The sequence below is a fragment of the Colias philodice genome, chromosome 29 (genome assembly GCF_061535455.1).
Source record: "Colias philodice isolate Cphi_HAF_F1 chromosome 29, ilColPhil1 Martin Lab GWU primary, whole genome shotgun sequence".
Lineage (NCBI taxonomy): Eukaryota > Metazoa > Arthropoda > Insecta > Lepidoptera > Pieridae > Colias > Colias philodice.
In genome coordinates this window covers 3,142,174-3,154,679 of record NC_143114.1, presented here as the reverse complement: position 1 = coordinate 3,154,679, position 12,506 = coordinate 3,142,174, and the positions used below count along the sequence as shown (strand labels likewise).

The window sequence follows — 12,506 nt, the reverse complement described above, 5'->3', positions numbered from 1 at the left end:
AGCGGTATGTTTTTATGGAGTTTCGCTACCGTTCATATTTTGTTTACGTGGTTCAAGGTCGTTTTAAACTACTACACCGATATTGAAATAGATGATAGCTTTTTCATAGAGCTAGAGCAAGAGCATTATTTCGTGGTCTTTTAGTGTAACCGAAAACTCGAATTCAGTGTTGTTCAGTATCAGGACACTGCATAGAATCTTTTCGAACGCACTAAGAACACGAAAGAATGCTCTACGCCTGTTTACACTAAAATAATTTGAAAAGTAGGATTAGAATGAGCATTCGCTCGTTTGATGTAAATGCACCGTAACAACCATAGCTACCAGACTTTTTGAAATATTTTTAGACATTTGAGGCAAATGAAAAGCATCCTTAATAGTATTCATATAAAATTAATTCTTAGGTATTGTGTAAAATAACATTAAAGCTTTATTACATTATGAATTAACTAAAATATAAGTACTTATTATTGGAAGTTTTGAATCGGGAAGGAAAATATTATTATTATTAAAATGTTCCCAGTCATTTCACGCAACTCTATCTAGTACAATAAAGCATAGCTTGTAGTATAAATTCTTCATTTTTTCAAAATACATACAGTTTTTTCATGTTATTACGAGAAGAACATAGTTGCCTGGTAGAAATCACTGCACAGTGATAAGCTTATCCGATGTTATTAATACATCTCACTGTTTCTTTCCTTAGTATTTAATTTAATGTACAATAAAGCGTTAAAAATAAATAAAAAAAAAACATCAGATATAAACTCCAGTCTGCAGAGGTCGAATCAATTTTCAGAAAACTAAAATTATATATCGTATATAACATTGGACCTAACATAGATACCGGTGGAATTCCGAATTCGAGCAATGTATTTAATGAATTTACTAAATTTTTTGTTATCGATAATCAACTAAAAATAAAGTTAAATAAATTATACAATAACAATACTTGAAGACATATATAAATACCAATAATAACGTGTTAGTGCAGCAAATTTCAGAAAAACACAATATTCCTCTTCTCAATAGAGTCGGGAACCATTTATCTATCACTAATGATGATGAAAATCTATTATATACCTATTAAAATTTATGATGCTAGTTAACGTAACTATAAAATAAATAAAAAAAACCGATTAAAAATCTCTGGCAAAAAAAAAAGAATATATAACAATATAAAACACAAAACGCAGTTTATAAGATCTCACAATAGACTACAGACAATGCTTGAAGCAAAGCATAGTCTATGGTTAATAATATTTTGAAACTTCTAAACAAAACTATGTTACAAGCACCGAAATGATACGACAGCCCTATGGGGTTAATTGAACTATTCTATCTACTCTACACTTAAATATAGGTACTTACTGTATTCTAAACTCCAATTGATTATACACTTTCTGGCATATTTTATTTTAAATTATATATTACTACAATAATACTGTTACAAAAGTAATTGAAATCATCAAAAATATCTTTGACATTCGATGTTGGGTCATTAATATAAATTATAAATAAATACGGCTCCAAAATAGACCCTTGGAGAACACCAACTGTCTTGTTGTACTTTTCAATAATTTTTAGATTCAATTCCTTTGAAATAAACTAAACAGCTGTCGAATGAGTTTATACTGCCAAAATATTGTAGGTAAGTACGTTATTCTTATCTTTTTATTTTATTTTGGTATCGCTAAAATGATAATTAATAAGAGGTACATAGTTAAATGCTTTAGTTAGATCACTAACTTATTTAAAACTATATAACAAGTACAATTTCCGTAACTTTGTTCAGAACACAAAACATTTTATTAAAAAATATAATAAGAATATTATTGAATTATTTCCCAATGATGAAGTTACCTTTAAAACAAAAATAATTACATTTCACAATTACAAGTTTCAAGACCAATTACAAGCTTTTCAAGCTTCTACATTTTTAACAGCAATAATTTTAAACTAAAACCTAAAAATTCCTCTTTAATCTTGGACGCAATTTTAGCTATCTCTATCTACCACTGCGTCTATACATGTGCGCGAAAGAGAGCACTACTTGTAGCTAAAACCACAACAATATGGCCAATTTTTTATCTGTATATGTCAATTGGAGTAGAACATATCTATTTATATCTGTTAGCTCTTCATGGCAATTAGTAAGACTATAAGTAAGAGAGAGACGGGTGATGTTATTTTAAGCGCAGTATTGCAGGCATCGGCGTCATTGCAACTTTGTAGGCAGCCGTGGACGTATCTGTGAAAAAATATTTATTATTTACTTAAACATAAGTGGAATCTTTATAATCATAAAAATCAGTTTACCTAATCGAAAGTTTTGAGATAACTCAAAAAAAACAGTCCAAATTTGAAAATTCTTCCTTTTTTCTAGTCGGTAGAAATTTTGTACATAATATACATAAAATAATGTTTGTCTGTATGTGGTACTTTTTGGAAATGTTCAGACCAATCTTCGACTGAAACCACAGACGAATCCGGGGTGCACAATAGTATCTATTTTATAAAGAATTCGTGTAGGAATAAGTGTAATAGACCCATCGAGATATATGTACTACGTACATTCTATCTCGATGAATAGACCAAATATTATATTAAAAAAATTGTTAGGATGGATGTTTGTTACTCTTTCAATCAAACACAATGGATTTTGATTATAATTCGCAGAAATGCTTTTTGTATCCGAGGTTTTATCCGAGGGTCAAACCGCGCGACACAACTAGTTTCTTATATTTTATTCAATATACATGTATGAGGTTTTACGCCTCTCGACTCTCTTATCCTATCCTACTAATATAATTACTGTAGCTAATAGATAAAACCATCGAAATGAAATTAATAATTCGATAAGCTGAATAGAAATTGATATTTTATCGCTGTGATTAATATTGAACGAAACTATATCGTCGTTATAGACATATATAAAAAGGTTCTGAATACAATAGATGTTAAAATCCCGACAAGTAGGTAGTATTCTGTATCCCTACACTGTTTTTTTCTTTATTACCAACTAGCTAGTGGTGTTTTTATAAAAGGTAGCCTATGTTCTTTCTCAGGGGCTAAAGATTGTCTGTGCCAAATTTCATCAAAATCGGTTGAGAGGTTTAAGCGGGAAAGCGTAACAGACAGACAGACAGAGTTACTTTTGCATTTATAATATTAGTAGGGATATCTGAATATCCGAATCGACCCCGGTCCCAATCAGTTCGAATAACCGTCTTTGTACTGTACTTTTTTAACCCAGGAATCCTCAGTTCTAAGCACTATGCACTATCTACACTAATATTATAAAGAGGAAAACTTTGTTTGTTTGTTTGTTTGTTTGATTGTAATGAATAGGCTCATAAACTACTGGACCGATTTTAAAAATTCTTTCACCATTCGAAAGCTACATTATCCACGATTAACATAGGCTAGGTTTTATCCCGGAAATCCCACGAGAACGGGAACTATGCGGGTTTTTCTTTAAAAACGCGGGCGAAGCCGCAGGCGGCAAGCTAGTGTTCTATACTTTTAACAAATAAATAATAGTTGTCTTTCGATCTGTTAGCTTCTGTTTGTTTACACTCTAGCTATCTTAGCAATTTTCTAATGATTTTCACTTATGCTGTATGATATCTTCACTTTACCCTTGTACTTTGTACTTGTTTATTCCAATCAATTCTTATTTCATTAACAAATACAGAGCCTTAAAAATAGGCGAGGAAAATCGAAAGTTAAGAAATAGTTAATTAATACTTTTTTGATAAAATTCTACATGTTCAAACTACCCTCACTCCTTATATTTACCTGTCATTATAATAAAATCTTCCACAATGTGACATCCTTATAATCTCCGTGTCTGTAGTGGCTGTGCCTGAGTCTAGACCACAACCACGCACTGTTATGGATTCGCCTGTGTCATCTGTAAAACAAATAAAAAAGACGTGTGGCACTCGGGGACTGCCGCGGTAAAGCTATTGCATGCTATGCCTTCAAGCCACACCTCCGAGCCCGTTGGAGTGGGGAGCGTGAGGTTTTTTCGTTACGGAATTTCTGGATTCGGTCCCCGCGCTCAAGGCCCGCGATAGAAGCTATGCAATAGCTTAAAAATATTGAAGAATGTACAGCGCTATCTAGTGTTAAACTAAGTGAAACTACAGAGAAATTCCGTAATTTAAATCGTACCGTCATAACTTAAAAAATATTTTTGCAGTTAAAAAATATTTTTGCACCTTCTCTTCTCATTTTATTATACTTTCTTGAAGGTCCTTGAGAAATGATTTGATGATTTTTTTATAAGTCTAGTCGAAAAATAGATAATTTCACTTCGCGTATACGGTATAATCACGATATTTACGTAATTTATGACGTTATTTTAAATAATATGTCTTCTAACTAAAGAGCGTCTATCTTTGGAAATGCAATCGAGATTATTTTCTGACTAAAACGATGCAAAACTTTTCGAAAAGAATTATATTTAAATAAACAAATGTTTCACTTTACACACAATACATGATATTTAGTTATATATATCATTCAAATGCTTTATAAATGAGAAATTATCCAAGAAAAGACAGAATTCGCACACAATACGGGATTTGAACCCGCAGAAAGTAATTGGCAAAAAGACGTGTTACAATAACGAAACCATTTCATTAATGGACAATAATTACATGACATGACATTTAAAATAAACGTATTTAAGGTATTTTCTTTCTTTCTTATAATTAACGCACGATAGCCTCATCACAGATAATACATATAATACTATACTAGTAGACACAAAATCTCACCAAAAACACCGGCAATCTTGATACACGAAGTAGCTGGGAACAAGCCATCCCTCCCCTTCCGTCCCCCCATACAGGGCGACTCCAGCATTTGGAGCGAGTGGTTGTTGTGGAACGGATCGTCACAGGCTGGGAACCGGCCGTTCATGGACACGCATTTGAAGCAGTCTATGGTGTGCACTGAAAGGGTATAGATAGTAGAGTTATAAACTACTAGGTTTCCGCCCGCGGCTTCGCCCGCGCAGTCAAAGAAAAATCCGCATAGTTCCCGTTCCCGTGGAATTTCCAGGATTGCGTCATTTTCCCGGGATAAAAAGTAGCCTATGTCCTTTCTCGGGTATCAAAATATCATACCAAATTTCATGAAAATTGGTTCAGTAGTTTAGGTGTGATTGAGTAACAGACAGAGTTACTTTCGCATTTATAATATTAGTATGGATAGTGGTGGAAGATATTGTCTTTGGTTTCTACTGGTAGCTAAATGGGCATAGATTGCAGAGTTATGGTATAGAGTACAGTTCGATTCAAACTTAATGGCGGTTCGGAAGTTAGCTGCGAATGCATGTGCGCGCAGGTTCCGTCCCTTAACGTCTCGCTGATATCTAAAATTATTTTCTGCGCATCGGATCGTACGATGTTCCGAGCCGCCATTAAGTTTGAATCGTACTCTTGATCGTACTATATCTGCTGGTAGGGAAATGGACAAAGATTGTAGAGTCTATGATATTTGCTGGAATCGGAAAATGTAGACTATTGTGGTGAGTCGCATGTGAATGTGATTTATTAGCCGAAAACACTACAGAAACAGGACACCTTTTAAACAGTCCTTAGAAGAAAATGTTTTAGGTGCTCTAAAAAAGCTCAGAACAATAAATTATTTTTAGAAATTAAAGATTTTTAACGGATTTTAAACGCGATTCAATATTATCATTATAATATAATTTTTCCGACGTTTCGAACACTTTACAGCAAGCGTGGTCACGGGGAGACACCTCTGCCCGTCTCTAATATAATGAATAAATCGCGTTTAAAATCCGTTAAAAATCTTTAATTTCTAAATGTAAAATACTCGCGTAAAATCTAACACTAGAAAATTGGGTTGTTGAGGAAGTGATTATGAGGAAGAGGAGGAGGAAGAGGAATTTTCACACACAAATTTAGGGGATGCGGATGAGGAAGAGGATATTTTTTTGAGGAAGAGGATGCGGATGAGGAAGCGGAAGAGGAAGCGGATGAGGATGAGGATGATAGGAAATTATAATCATAATTAAAAAACAAAAACTTTTAAAATTAAAACAAAAGCCATTCTCCTGTCTCTACATATTGATGTTTGGTTAGGGGAGGTTAGCTCGCCCGATCGCGAATTTACAAAGCCTCTAAGTACTATACTATTTGAGTCACGAGCCGGACTCAGATGAGCTTTTGTTTATGCATATTACTCGAAAAAACCTAATCTATCTCAGTGCCAGAAGCGACATTAGGCGATTTCCACAAAAAAAAACTAACTGGTAGATATTATGTAAGCTTAAACAACTACATAGTTTGTTTTTTAATTTAAAATGACTTTTGACACACATAATTTGGTAAAATATATGTTTCTTCTGAGTATGAGAGAAAATGTTATATTATTATGTTTAGAGATAAGTGTTAGGCGCAGATATAAATATTTCGGTAAGACTCTACTCTTGCTCGTTAGTAGAGCCCGACTCGTAACTCAAATACATAGTTAGTCTAAATAGGCTTTGTAAATTCGCCGCCCGATCGGATCAGCATCCTCATAAATTTCCTCTAAATTTTGAGGAAGCGATAGCGGAAGAGGATTTTTTTATTTTCATTTTTGAGGATGCGGTAACGGTAGAGGAACCCAAAATATTGCGGAACTTCCGCATTATGAGGAAGCGGAAGAGGAATCCTCAACAACCCTACTAGAAAATACTAGTTATAAATTATTTTACTAAGTAAATTCCAACCGAATAATAAAAAAATACCAATTTGATTATTTATTATCTGTATTCAGATGCAGATCATTTGTACATCAGTGTAGGTTGTTTACAAACTTTAAATTTAAATAATATCAACTAAATACCTACACTTACCAACTGATATATAGGAACATAATACTAAAGTTGCACACGCAATCCATCGACTGCTCATTACATCCATTGTAACTGAAACAAACACAAAACAGTCAATGTATATCAATTCAATTAAATATGTTGTGACCATAGAGTAGATCCTCTGCTTTCTAGTATGCTTGCTGGCTTGTTCGTTTGAACTACGGAGAATCATCTGTATAAATGAAAATGTGTACTTCAAAATGCATTAAATAAGGGTGGCGCCACATTAGCGTCAGGGTAAATTTTTAAAGTTATTTCAATACATTATCTTGCAATTATCTTGTACTACACGCATGTAGTCAAAATTTTCAATTAGTAACTACTATTACGACAATAAAAGTGAACTTTTTAACAGGGCGTACTTTAATTAGTTTTCATTTGCTATCCTTTGTCTACCATTCTGGAAGGTTTTTGAACTGTTATTTACAGCTTACAGCTCTATCATATGAGATGACTTTCCTTACTTTTACCTTCCATAGTTCGAACGTTTGAACGTTGTTATCTCAGTCTGCCCCCCCTATGCAAGTGGCTTTCTGTTATGAGATTGACGTAAGCTGTAGATACGTTTATCTACAGCTTACGTCAATCTCATACATTCGTAGTCTATTCTATTGAACGCTACGCTAACAGAAAGCCACTTGCATAGGGGGGCTGTTATATCATCATTACCGAGTAATTTTACGAGTAGTTCAAAACCGAAAATTTTTTTTTTCACTCGTTATTAATCAACTTGTGTTATAAAGACGAAATATTTTGAATTTCTGGCAAAAAGCCACAGTTTATTGGCTATTACAGTACAAAAAGATGAAAATATTGTTACAATAAAGTTAGGCGCCAAATCTATATGGTTCTCTTTTCGTAATTGGCCGTGGTACCAACGACGTCCAAATATCTTGATTATTTTATTCTTCTACAACGTTTTAAATATTACTAAAACCTTCAACATATACTAAAACCTTCCCCTTGAATCACTCTATCTATTAAAAAAACCGCATCAAAATCCGTTGCGTAGTTTTAAAGATTTAAGCATACATAGGGACATAGGGACAGAGAAAGCGACTTTGTTTTATACTATGTAGTGATGATTTTTAAACCTGAAGGCTATAACGAGCGTGGTTACAGGGAGTCTAAAAGTTACATGTCTTACAAATACAAAAACCACGTTTGTATATTATTATTTTTGTATAACCGCAAGATAACCGCCGTATTTTTAACCGACTTCAAAAAAAAGGAGGAGGTTATCAATTCGGCCGGTATGTTTTTTTTTTATGTATGTACACCGATTACTCCGAGGTTTCTGAACCGATTTACGTGATTCTTTTTTTGTTCGATGTGGGATGGTGTCGAATTGGTCCCATTAAAATTTTATTCGAATAGGCCCAGTAGTTTTTATTTTATGAGCATTTTTGTCTATATTTGTAAATGTTGCAAGTGCAAGTTTGAAGTCGGTTGTTTTTAACGCAGTTATCACTTATGTATAAATAATATCTATACTAATACAGATTATAAAGCTGAAGAATGTTTGTTTCTTTCTTTCTTTCTTTCAGTAACTATTGGTCCGATTTGAAAAATTGTTTTGGTGTTGGATAGCCCATTTATCGAGGAAGGCTAATAGGTTATCATCACGAAGACCAACAGAAGCGGAGCACTGCGGGTGAAACCTCTAAGCGCAGCTAGTAAATATAATATAATGAAATATAAATAAATCGCGTCTAAAATCAGCTAACTTTAATTCAAAAGAATATATTCACTAAACTATCATTATTAAAATCAAATGCAACGTATCACTGTTTGAGATACCGACCTTGAAAGTTATAACCGTAATGTGTTTACTTTAGATCACTTCATAATTTATATTTGGATCATTTGATGTGCATGAGCAAATACGAAATTATAGTTATTACTTATTACATAAATCTTCATTTTATTACATAGTAGACGCTATTTTATTACTATTATAGTAACTAGGTTTGTGCTTGTTATGTTGAGGTTCATTTGGAGAAATAGTGTGTACTATTTATTATACATAATATGCTATTTGAGATATTAATCTGTCTCTGAGTAAAATTACATTCATTTGCTTTAAGCTATTTTAATGAGTTTGAACAAACATTGTCAAAAAAATAATAAGATACATTTATCAGCATTTATAGATACACTAGCTTTCCGCCCGCGGCTTCGCCCACATTTTCAAAGAAAAACCCGTTCCCGTAGGATTTCCGGGATAAAACCTATCCTATGTCCTGTCTCGGGTATCAAAATATCTCTATACCAAATTTCATGCAAATCGGTTCAGAAGTTAAGGCGTGATTGAGTAACAGACAGACAGACAGAGTTATACTTTCGCATTTATAATATTAGTATGGATTATAAGGAAAAAATATTGTTGTTCATTACCGAAATAAACTTAGAAAAAGTTTTTTCTGTTTTTTTTTCGCAAGATCTAAAATTCAAAAAGAAGATGCAGTATCTAATGACATAAGCTACTTTTTAACGCGGTGAAACCTGAAACATCTCTTTCTAGTCGGAAGCCGCGGGTGGAAAGCTATGGTAGGAATATGCTCCATAGTTAAAAATTATTTCTCAGCTAGATAGTCCATTTATCGAGGAAGGCTATAAGCTATATATCATCACGCTAACACCAACAGGAGCGGAGCAATGCGGTAAAACCGCGGGGCACAGCTATAGTTTTATTTTTATTTTGGTGTGTACAATAAAGCTTTCATTCATTCGTTTTATTTTAGGTATATAAATAGCTTTCCGCCCGCGGCTTCGCCTGCTTTGTCTAAAACCTAATAAATTATATAGTTAAACCTTCCTCTAAGTATAATCACTCCATCTATTAAAAAAAATATATAAAATCCGTTGCGCAGCTTTAAAGATTTAAACATACACAGAGGCATAGGGATATAGGTACAGAGAAAGCATAGAGAAAGCGACTTTGTTTTATACTATGTAGTGATTAGGACTTTATCTTATAAGGTCATGCATATTTTTGCAAAATGTTTACAAAGCATAGTTAATAGACCTTAATATGTCAAGCAGAGGCCATGTTGTTTATTTCCCGCGCCCCAAACATGCGTTCAGAAACCGTTCACGCGAATTCTGACATCATCAACGATGTGTAACAACTACCAAGATCGTATCTCATTTGTCATGGCTTCATATTTCGCGTAAATTGTTTTGTTTTATATCAAAACTGAATTATGAGGGAGCGCGAATTCATCATAGGCGAAAAATTAACCATAGATAATTTTCCTTGTTGAAGAAATAATTATTTTAAGTCATGGTATTATTAATATACTGAGAAATAAGACAGAATAGTTTGATTTATGTACGGAAGGCCTGTTACCTCTATCTTTATATTTATAGAAAGAACGTGTAATAAAACAGACTGATTTATATTTTTGTCCATCACTTTGCTTGGTTTTACGTTCAGTTCCGAAATGACTGGACCAATTTTATGGGGAGGATTAGGATTTTAAAATAAAATTCTAATATGTACAATAATAATAGATATTGATGTCCCACAACAGAGAATTTTCTCTAAAGGGCCTCTGTGTGTTGGACTTGTGTCCCCACGTAAGCCTTTCAATCGACCGGTTATCTTCCATAAGGCTACCGCCATTATGGAGCCCGTGTATTATCGAGATAGACCATTTATGCACATAAAAATACAATGTTAATAACACTGCATAAACGGTGAAGGAGACTATCGGGAAGAAACCGACATGTCGAAGAATCAAAAGATCGACAAGTGAGTAGTGACATCTGCCAATCCGCACTTGGCCAGCGTAGTGACCCAGCAGTGTGAACATAATGGGCTGATGATGATGATGATCGATGATGATGATGAATAGATAGTAATAATTTGCGATCGTAGGTACAAATGAATGCATGAGTGATTCAGACGAAAATACCTAAAGATATTTAAAATTCTGCCTATCTGTTATCACGTGCATGTTTTCACGCCTGAGTTCCTGATCAATGAAAACTATGAAAATCGTAAAATAAGGTATTATAAATGCGAAAGTAACTCTGTAAGTATGTCTGTCTGTATGTACTGTTTGTGAACGGAAGCGGGAACTATGCGTGGTTTTCTTTGACTACGAGGTCGAAGCCGCGGACGGAAAAAAATTGGTGAAATAAATTGTTTCATTTTATTTATGTAAGTACGTTAAAAGCTATTAAATAGCGAGCCGTTTTCTATGCTACAATTAGTACAGTAGCGTGCATTCCCTTTACTTTTATATACATATTAATAAGTCTGTGTTAATCAATTTTATTGATGAACATGAAATAATAATATAAAATATAGATTTATTCTATATATTTAAAAAATACTGCACGTCTGTCGTTTTTGGGAACGGGTAATCATCAAAATCGGTTCACCCAGTCAACAGTTCAGAGGTAATAAACAAAAAAATACAGTCAAATTGAGAACCTCCTTCTTTTTTTGAAGTCGGTTTAAAAAATATTATGTGAGTAGAGTTCCACGAAAAATATTCCAACACTGCTTTAGAATAATTAGGTAGGTACTTAGCTACATTACTTTTTTGGTTACGTAGCAACCAAACAACTAAGTAGGGAGATTCTAAAAATAGATTAGGGTACCTTCATTATTCGTAGTTAATTTAAAAAAAATAAACTTATGTATAAATTACTATTTGATATATGAAAATGAGTTCAATTATTTCTTTTATTTTTTATTTCAGTAATATTTATGGGTAAGTACTTAGTTAATTTATTATTATTTTTTAATTTGTAAATTATTTCGTCAACTAACTACAACCACTTATTTAAAAAAAAATATACCTACACGTTCTTCATTTGAATTTAAATATTTTTATTTTTTCATTAATGCATTTTTATTATATTTATTTAGGTACTCTTATTATTATTGTATAATTAAACAACATTTAAATAATTAACTAAACGAAACACGCATTCGAATTTCAATAAAATTAACATGAATTAAATAATTGAAAGCTCGCTCTTACCTGATTGAAAGGTTCCGTTACCAAAACGTCCTAACCGCCAATCAATAATTCACAAATGATGCCGTTAAAACGTCCAAAACATAACAAATACTTTATACATAACCACAATACACTTAAATACTATTATCTACATGTAAATTGTTATAAAATTCGCATCAGTTGAACGATGCAAGGGAGATAATTATTGACTGAAGTAAGAAGCTTTGCGTAGGTGTGAACTGACGAGTGACGACTGAAACACGGTCGTTCTTCGTTATTGCCATGCGTAGAGCTTTTCCGATGTCATGAAATTTGGTAGAAAATTGACATACCTAGTTGGGAATATAATTGGTAGTGTAATAAAATATTTATGAATTTTTTAATGTACGACTTATTTAGTAGATATATTTAAACTAGCTTTTGCTCGCGACTTTGTTTGTAAAAATATTAAGGTCTAAGAATAAATAAATAAAATTAACATTATCTACTCTTTGAGTGAAGATTCATTATTTCATGACGTTAAAGCTTATTTTTATAGAAAACAATCGATTAAATTTATAGAAGATTTTATTAAATTAATTCTTAAAGTCGGAACGTTGTTTTTTTTTTTCATGTTGCTGTGATGT

General features: G+C 32.9%; 1 protein-coding gene across 1 annotated transcript; it reads right to left on the bottom strand.

The window, feature by feature from the left end:
- Positions 1 to 1,851: 1,851 nt before the first annotated feature.
- Positions 1,852 to 12,159, bottom strand: LOC149475837 (uncharacterized). Its single transcript, XM_089712982.1, has 5 exons — positions 11,902 to 12,159; positions 6,881 to 6,952; positions 4,788 to 4,964; positions 3,802 to 3,916; positions 1,852 to 2,251 (listed from the first exon to the last, which is right to left on the bottom strand). The coding sequence occupies exons 2-5, from the start codon at positions 6,945 to 6,947 to the stop codon at positions 2,134 to 2,136; spliced, it is 477 nt and encodes a 158-aa protein (XP_089569108.1). The 5' UTR covers positions 6,948 to 6,952; positions 11,902 to 12,159; the 3' UTR covers positions 1,852 to 2,133.
- Positions 12,160 to 12,506: the final 347 nt, after the last annotated feature.